Genomic DNA, 9,893 nt, shown 5'->3' with positions numbered 1-9,893 from the left:
TAATCAGAGGGAAATATGTGTCTCTAATATGGTCATAGATTTGGTATGAGGTTAGGAAGTGCAGCTCAGGTTCCACCTCATTTTGTGGGCAGTGTCTTCTCTTGAGAGTCAGGTCTGCCTATGGCTACAAATGTAATACACCAAATGGAATTCTACTTGACGTATGTTGTTCGTTTCTCTATAACATTAGACAGAGAGAACAGTGCAAAGTAGCAGGACGACATTGTGTGTGTATCTGTGCTTCTAAATGCATTTAAACTTACTGGTATCTGTGTGTTGGATAAGCGTGTGTGTAAGTGTGTGTAAGTGTGTGTGTGTTTGTCCTGTGGAATTTGACTGAACACAGGTGTGTTGTCTGTCTCTAGTCTAGCTATGCCGCGGCATCGCTAACATGTAGAAGACCCATTTACATTACAGACACAGCAATTAAAATCAATTTCCAATGGCCCCGACACACACACACACAACGCTGTGCTTTCACACACACACAACGCTCTGCTTTCACACACACACAACACTCTGCTTTCACACACACACAACGCTCTGCTTTCACACACACACAACGCTCTGCTTTCACGCACACACAACGCTCTGCTTTCACACACACACACAGACAACGCTCTGCTTTCACACACACACACAACGCTCTGCTTTCACACACACACAACGCTCTGCTTTCACACACACACAACGCTCTGCTTTCACACACACACACAACGCTCTGCTTTCACACACACACACAACGCTCTGCTTTCACACACACACACAACGCTCTGCTTTCACACACACACACAACGCTCTGCTTTCACACACACACACAACGCTCTGCTTTCACACACACACACACAACGCTCTGCTTTCACACACACACAACGCTCTGCTTTCACACACACACAACGCTCTGCTTTCACACACACACACACACACAACGCTCTGCTTTCACACACACACACACAACGCTCTGCTTTCACACACACACACAACGCTCTGCTTTCACACACACACAACACTCTGCTTTCACACACACACAACGCTCTGCTTTCACACACACACACAACGCTCTGCTTTCACACACACACACACACACAACGCTCTGCTTTCACACACACACACACAACGCTCTGCTTTCACACACACTCACAACGCTCTGCTTTCACACACAACGCTCTGCTTTGAAACCTTTTTTTGGTATCTTTTTAATCAAGACTCAGCTTTGCTGCTGCAGAGATTTAATGTCTGTATACCTTAACAAAAAAAACGATCAATTGAAATGAATAAATGATGAAGATGTAACTTTTCCTAAATAGTGATATTTGTTAGTTTAGTTTGGGAAGAATTTGTAAATAATCACTGTCCATTTTAACATTTGTATGTCTTTCTATGTCATTGAGCTATGATTTAGAAAGGCAAGTTATTACATTACCATATCAACGTTTATATTTTGGTTTTAACAGTTGAATCCAGTGATGGTTATTATCAGCGGTAAGGGTGGGGTGTGTATCAGCAGTAAGGGTGTGGTGTGTATCAGCGGTAAGGATGTGGTGTGTATCAGCGGTAAGGATGTGGTGTGTATCAGCGGTAAGGATGTGGTGTGTATCAGCGGTAAGGGTGTGGTGTGTATCAGCAGTAAGGGTGTGGTGTGTATCAGCAGTAAGGGTGTGGTGTGTATCAGCGGTAAGGATGTGGTGTGTATCAGCAGTAAGGGTGTGGTGTGTATCAGCGGTAAGGACGTGGTGTGTATCAGCGGTAAGGGTGTGGTGTGTATCAGCGGTAAGGGTGTGGTGTGTATCAGCGGTAAGGATGTGGTGTGTGTCAGCGGTAAGGGTGTGGTGTGTATCAGCGGTAAGGGTGTGGTGTGTGTCAGCGGTAAGGGTGTGGTGTGTATCAGCGGTAAGGATGTGGTGTGTATCAGCAGTAAGGGTGTGGTGTGTATCAGCGGTAAGGATGTGGTGTGTGTGGCCTTAGCCTTGTTCAGCAGCAGGTTGGTGTACGCAGATGTGATTTGTCTGAAACTCATTTTAGTAAAAAAGAAACCGTGTATGAGTGTGGACACACACTGATACACACTGATACACACCGATATCAAATCAAATCAAATCGAATCATATCAAATCAAATTTATTTATATAGCCCTTCGTATATCAGCTGAAATCTCAAAGTGCTGTACAGAAACCCAGCCTAAAACCCCAAACAGCAAGCAATGCATGTGAAAGAAGCACGGTGGCTAGGAAAAACTCCCTAGGAAAAACTCCCTAGAAAGACCAAAAACCTAGGAAGAAACCTAGAGAGGAACCAGGCTATGAGGGGTGGCCAGTCCTCTTCTGGCTGTGCCGGGTGGATATTATAACAGAACATGGTCAAGATGTTAAAATGTTCATAAATGACCAGCATGGTCAAATAATAATAATCATAGTAGTTGTCGAGGGTGCAACAAGCACGTCCGGTGAACAGGTCAGGGTTCAGGTCAGTGTGTATCAGTGATACACACTGATACACACTGATACACACTGACACACACTGATACACACTGATACACACTGACACACACTGACACACACTGATACACACTGATACACACTGATACACACTGACACACACTGACACACACTGATACACACTGACACACACTGACACACACTGATACACACTGATACACACTGACACACACTGACACACACTGACACACACTTATACACACTGACACACACTGACACACACTGATACACACTGACACACACTGACACACACTGATACACACTGATACACACTGACTCACACTGACACACACTGATACACACCGATACACACTGACACACACTGATACACACTGATACACACTGATACACACACTGATACACACTGACACACACTGATACACACTGACACACACTGATACACACTGATACACACTGACACACACTGACACACACTGATACACACTGATACACACTGATACACACTGATACACACTGATACACACACTGATACACACTGACACACACTGATACACACTGACACACACTGATACACACTGACACACACTGATACACACTGATACACACTGATACACATTGATACACACTGATACACACTGATACACACTGATACACACTGACACACACTGATACACACTGATACACACTGATACACACTGAGTGCATAAAACATCATGAACAGCTGCTCTTTCCTTGACATAGACTGACCAGGTGAATGCAGGTGAAAACTATGATCTGTCATTGATGTCACCTGTTAAATCCACTTCAATCAGTGTAGTTGAAAGGGAGGAGACAGGTTAAAGAAGGATTTTTAAGCCTTGAGAATATTGACACATGGATTGTGTGTGTGTGTCATTCAGAGGTTCAATGAGCAAGACAAAAGATGGAAGTACCTTTGAACGGGGTATGGTAGTAGGTGCCAGGCTCACCGGTTTGGGTCAGGATTTTAAATTCTCAACAGTTTCCCGTGTGTATCAAGAATGGTCCACCACCCAAAGGACATCCAGTCAACTTGACACAACTGTGGGAAGCATTGGTGTCAACATGGGCCAGCATCCCTGTGGAACGCTTTGGACATCTTGTAGAGTCCATGCCCTGACGAATTGAGGCTGTTCTGAGGGCAATAGGGGGGAGATGTTGTTAATGTTTTGTGTGTTAGTATGAACAATGTATTTTTAAGGGTTTTATCTTCCTGTTTTTGTATGTTGCTGCAGGTAAGCTGAGAAAGAGAGAGAGAGAGAGAGAGAGAGAGAGAGAGAGAGAGAGAGAGAGAGAGAGAGAGAGAGAGAGAGAGAGAGAGAGAGAGAGAGAGACTGCTAAAGTATTTGTTTACAGAAGGCTGCTTTGATTCCAACTCATCTTTGTCGATGCATATAGACTGAAGGATACATCATAACAGAGGTATGCCTGGCCAGACGTGTGAGTGTATTTGTGTGTGCGCTTATATGTGTGCGTCCAGGCGTGTGTGTGCCTGTTCCTGCCTATGTGTCTGCATTTGTGCGTATGTGTATGTGCAGTGTGGTAGCTGGCTCCTAGCCCTCGTAACTCACACCCCATAATGATTTCTTCATATGATCATGTTTTAATTCATTGAAGACTGGATGCTCCCTCCTCTGTGGCCCTAGTTAGCTTGGGCAGCTATAGCTGCTCTTTACTAAGGATCAGTTAACACAGTGACAAAACAGAGCAGCGATGTGTTGATTTTATATCACATCTATTGGCTGGATACTTTGAAATATAGTATTTATCTTTCATTTGAAGGTGTTAATATAGGAGGCGATATAGCTAACAGACTTTTTGTTCAGTATGTGTCTCTGTTCACACACACACACACACACACACACACACACACACACACACACACACACACACACACACACACACACACCTCATCCCTCCTTTCCACCCTCTGCTCCCTCATCCTCTCATCCTCTCTGTTCCCCACATGCACTCTATTCAGGGTGGGAGCCTATAAGGCTGAACTGGAGAGAACTAATACAACGACAGAGGAAGATGTGTTGTAGGAAATAGGGATCCACCTCCTGGGTGTGTGTGTGTGTGTGTGTGTGTGTGTGTGTGTGTGTGTGTGTGTGTGTGTGTGTGTGTGTGTGTGTGTGTGTACGTGTGTGTGTGTGTGTGGAGCACGGAGACAGTTGGAGACTATTCCTAAGCGGAACGGCAGCGCTCCTGAATTTTCTTAGCAGTGGGAATTGCGTCGTCCCGCTGGGGTTGGGAAGGCGGGGAGCCGCTGACACACGCACGGAAAACAACCTGGACACAGCCAGTTCCGGGAAAACATGCCCCAATCATTCCTCAATCATTCCACAACAAAGACAGTCTAGAATCTGTGCCTGGGAAAACTAATCCCTATTTTACTGCTGAGTGGTTATAGAGTTGTCCAATATTTGCCTCTTTTTTATTTAATTTCCTTTTGGATAGTGTGAAAGACACTGATATTCTATTACATGATCAAACTAAGTGATGTAACATGTCAGTGTTGTGTGAGGCCAAGCTTGGATGTTTTGTATTCTAACTTTATTGTTCATGTTTACTTAGCCAATCATTTTACCCTTTCTCATTTCATCTCTTTATTTTTAAAAAGTCTCTCTCGTCTCGCTCTGTCCTACACAGGACACATATTCACAAACCAGAGCGTGTGTAAGCGGCCTGTTTAAACACATTACGGTCAGAGAGATTACTTCATTTTACTAATCTTCTCACTTACAGACAGACGGGCAGAGAATTAGAGAGCAATAGACAGACAGAGAGAGAAAAGGAGGAGAAAGAAAGAAAGGGACTGAGAGAATGACAGACATGCCAATAAACAGATGGAACAGTGTATTTGTATGCAGGCTTCATTCACAACGTTTGGTATTACCCCGGCCTGAAAGACTTTATCTCTCCACTCAACAGAAATAACTGATAACAACTGCCCTGAGAGAGAGACAGAGAGAGATAATATAGAGAATTAGAATGCGCTGTTTCTTTAAATCCCCATCTCCTCACCTCTCTCTCTCTCTCTCTTCACCGCTCACTCTCGTTATTCATCTGCCCCCTGTCTTACTCCCTCTGTCTCTCTCTCTTTGTGTCTGCCCTTCCTCTCCACCTGCTCGGCTCCCCTCTCTCTCTCTCTCTCTCTCTCTCTCTCTCTCCGTGAGCGAAGACCGAGCCCTGCATCTTTTTCATTGGCCGCCCGTCCACCAATGAGCAGCCCGGACTGGCCAGAGGGACTACATATGCAAAGCCTTGCTTCATTATTCATGAGCTCCAATTGTGGCTTTAAGTCCTTGATTAGAAGAGTGCTGGAGCTTTTGGTCCCAACCTGCTGGCTGCTGTGCCTATAGGCTTGTCACACGGAGGACCACTGTGGCTGATTGCAGTACTCTGACAGGAACGGAGCGAGAGAGGAGAGAGAGAGAAGAGAGAGAGAGAGAAGAAAGAGAGGAGGACAGGAGAGGAGAGGAGGAGGATAGCAGAAAAAAACTTTGATTCATAGAGGAGGGTTGCTCACATTATGGTGGCAGTGTGCAGATGGATTCTGTAGAACTTCCCCTGCCCGAGTGTTACTCTCTACACTCTGAACAACAAGAGTAGGTAAATTTGACCTTTTTACTATTGATGTTTTTCCCTCTTGTCATTGTGAATGTCTTTGATTGTGTGTCTGCCTGTGTGGGTACGTGTTCATCAGACTAAGCGTGTGTGAGTGTGTATTATTTTGTGTGGTACTATGCTGCGGAGGTGGCCGGTAGCATGTCAAGGTTGTTTACACTTTCAGGTAGTGTGTGTGTGTTTGTGTGTCTTTGTGTGTGTCTGTGTGTGTGTGTGTGTGTGTGTGTGTGTGTGTGTGTGTGTAACAGTGAGTGTGTGTCTGTCTACGGGTGCTCGGCTGCGGTGCAGAGAGGAGCTCTCACTCAGCGTGAGGAGCCGGATTTCTGCTTCTCTACCTGAGTAGGACACACACTCTGACAGGTATGTCCTGGTACAGAGAGCCATAATGCCTTACTTTATAAACGTGTGTGTGTGTGTGTGGTCAGTCTGGCATGTTTCAGTCTTAGTTTATTAGGCAGGGTCAGCGTGCGTGAGGGCTGTCTGTCAGCCAGCCAGCAGAGTGAAAGGGGGAGCGGGACGGCCAGAGCTAGAGAGAGGGGTAACGGAGGTGAGGAGAGGACAGAAGCGGCTGGAGGAGAAGGGGAGAGGAGGAAGAGGGGGAGAAAGTGCTGTTAAATGCCAGGAGAGCTTGAATTTCAGACAGCCATCACGGCGTGTGGGCCTTAGAGACAACACAGCACACTGCGCTGCACAGTGTGTGTCTGTGTGTGTGTGTGTGTGTGTGTGTGTGTGTGTGTGTGTGTGTGTGTGTGTGTGTGTGTGTGTGTGTGTGTGTGTGTGTGTGTGTGTGTGCACCCATGTGTGTGGAGTGTTTTATGTAAATACAGAATCAGGGACATCCATACCTTTCTGTCTATAGACACAACACCCAGCATTGACCAACACCAGCACGTCCTCTAATAAAGATCGAAGGGGTTCTGTTGTATTATTAAACAAATACATTTAAGGAGTTCCAGGAGGCAGAATGGCCTAAAATGTCATATTTAATAATATCTAAATCAAATAGAAGTCCTGGTTTTGGACACTCGCACACTCCTCACTCTGTTTCATACCACTTGGCCTTAAGTTAAATAATAGAATACAAGTGAATGGAATACCAAGGAACCAATAGATCGATAGAGTGAAGAGAAGAGAGGATAGCTGGACAAGTTGACTTTCTAAAGGAAGCCACGGCACTCTTAACCCCTGCCCTGGACTTGTAGACTACACACTCACACAGAGACTGGAGGTACAGGAGTAGAGAGAAAGAAAGGCTAGATTGGTAATCTACATAGATAGAATTAAAGATTGTATTAATGTGAACGTACACAACTCAACCACTTCTTGTATGCCTGCTGACTTTCTGTGTATGTGTGTGTTTGGATAGTGTGTGTTTTGTCATGTCGACAGTATGTGTTTGGACAGTGTGTGTTTGGACAGTGTGTGTTTTGTCATGTGTGTTTGGACAGTGTGTGTTTTGTCATCTGTGTTTGGACAGTGTGTGTTTTGTCATGTGTGTTTGGACAGTGTGTGTTTTGTCATCTGTGTTTGGACAGTGTGTGTTTTGTCATGTGTGTTGGGACAGTGTGTGTTTTGTCTAGTGGACAGGGTGGGTGCTAAATCATAGCTTTAGATACACTTCTCTTCTGAAACATTTAGTAAATATCCCAAATTATTTCTTTCTGAATGAGACAGATAAGACCAGAAATGTAATTATTACTAGAGCATTTGGTGTATGTGAGCATTTTTTTTCTGAGAGTTTGTGAATTCATTGCTTTGGTGTGACTGGGATATAGCGAGAGGAGCTGAGAAAGTGTTTGGGACATATAGTCTGTAAGGAGACAGATTCAGGAGACTGTCTTTTGGGTCTCCCGAGTGGCGCAGCGGTCTAAGGCACTGCATCCTCAGTGCTAGAGGTGTCACTACACTACTGGTTCGAATCCAGGCTGTTTTACAACCAGCCGTGATTCGGAGTCCCATAGGGCGGCGCACAATTGGCCCAGCATCGTCCAAGTTTGGCCGGTGTAGGCCGTCATTGTAAATAAGAATTTGTTCTTAACTGACTTGCCTAGTTAAATAAAATGTAAATCTTGTCCCATAGTGATGGCTTTTAGTCTGGGTTTTACCCTGTCTATAGTGATGGGTTTTAGCCTGGGTTTTCCCCTGTCTATAGTGATGGGCTTTAGCCTGGGTTTTCCCCTGTCAATAGTGATGGGCTTTAGCCTGGGTTTTCCCCTGTCTATAGTGATGGGTTTTAGCCTGGGTTTTCCCCTGTCTATAGTGATGGGTTTTAGCCTGGGTTTTCCCCTGTCTATAGTGATGGGTTTTAGCCTGGGTTTTACCCTGTCTATAGTGATGGGTTTTAGCCTGGGTTTTCCCCTGTCTATAGTGATGGGCTTTAGCCTGGGTTTTACCCTGTCTATAGTGATGGGTTTTAGCCTGGGTTTTCCCCTGTCTATAGTGATGGGTTTTAGCTTGGGTTTTACCCTGTCTATAGTGATGGGTTTTAGCCTGGGTTTTCCCCTGTCTATAGTGATGGGCTTTAGCCTGGGTTTTCCCCTGTCTATAGTGATGGGTTTTAGCCTGGGTTTTCCCCTGTCTATAGTGATGGGTTTTAGCCTGGGTTTTACCCTGTCTATAGTGATGGGTTTTAGCCTGGGTTTTCCCCTGTCTATAGTGATGGGCTTTAGCCTGGGTTTTCCTCTGTCTCAGTGTCCTTAGTGATCCGGGGTTAGAGTCGCTGCTCATAGAGAAACTGTCTGAATCCCTCCCTCGGTACCAGCTATAACCAGGCTATACTCATAGTCCTCATGTACCTCTCTCCCCACACACTCTCCGCTCATCTTCTACATAGAAGTTGATGAGTGGGATTCTAATTGATATATTAAGGATAATGATAATAATACAAATATTGATAATAATAATAACAAGTGCCGTTTTGCTGATTATCATAATTGTATTCCTTTCATGCCTGAACATACATTTAATTTGCATATCATTAAGGGTTTTTCTCCTTTTAGTTCCATTTATTTAGTGTGTTTCTTTTTTCTGGTTAATCGTAGAGGTCAAGAGGATGTTGAATGCAGATTTGCAGGACAGGTTTTCTATTGAAAGAATAGAGAAGTGTTTTAATGGCTTGGGCTGATTGTTTTAAGCTGTGAAGGTGGATGTTGTGGTTTGTAGTTATTAGATATTATTGGATATTTATTTCCCAGATAAATAATGGTGCTATGTGATTTTTTTTCAGTTACATTTTAACTACAATTTACATTTGAATACAAATCATATTTATGCGGTGTCTTGTTTGTGGACTCAATGCACTAAAATATATGATTCTCAATGTCAGAATATGATTTTCATTGTAGACTCATGACATGACATTTCATTTTTTTTGCATTAATTTCTAAATACACTTAGTGAGACAGAGCACACAGTGCGTCTTGCTCTGCAGTTTTGTAGATATAGGACAGTGATATGAAATTTAAAAATTGTGCAGATTTAAAATGTGGGACATTTAAATAATATACATTCTAAGAAATTTGATGGCGCAGTTTATGCTTTTCAATTCTGTAGAATAAATGCAGTGTATTTAACATACCTGAACATTTCTAAGAATGAATAAAACAAATCAGAATAAAATACTGTAACAGATATATCATTCCTAAATGAATGGTTTCTAATGGACAGCTCTGTCTGTTTCCAAGAGAGAGCCTGCTTTTTCTATACATCACACCACTTTCTGATACAACCAGCCAGGCTGGCCGGCTGGGGAAAAGAACGAGGATTTTTGGTTTTTCCTCTCCGTCTCTC

The 9,893-nt window shown here is 43.9% G+C and overlaps 1 protein-coding gene across 1 annotated transcript in view; it reads left to right on the top strand.

Annotated features, from left to right (window-relative positions):
• Positions 1-5,791: 5,791 nt before the first annotated feature.
• esrrga (estrogen-related receptor gamma a) overlaps positions 5,792-9,893 on the top strand; it is a gene marked incomplete in the record, with an annotated part of 157,880 nt that continues 153,778 nt past the window's right edge. The window contains 1 exon segment of the mRNA XM_029730559.1: positions 5,792-6,085. Coding sequence (XP_029586419.1) covers positions 6,027-6,085 — 59 coding nt within the window.

The sequence above is a fragment of the Salmo trutta genome, chromosome 33, assembly GCF_901001165.1.
Source record: "Salmo trutta chromosome 33, fSalTru1.1, whole genome shotgun sequence".
Lineage (NCBI taxonomy): Eukaryota > Metazoa > Chordata > Actinopteri > Salmoniformes > Salmonidae > Salmo > Salmo trutta.
The sequence above is the reverse complement of the archived record's forward strand: the minus strand, read 5'-3'. Positions and strand labels throughout refer to the sequence as shown.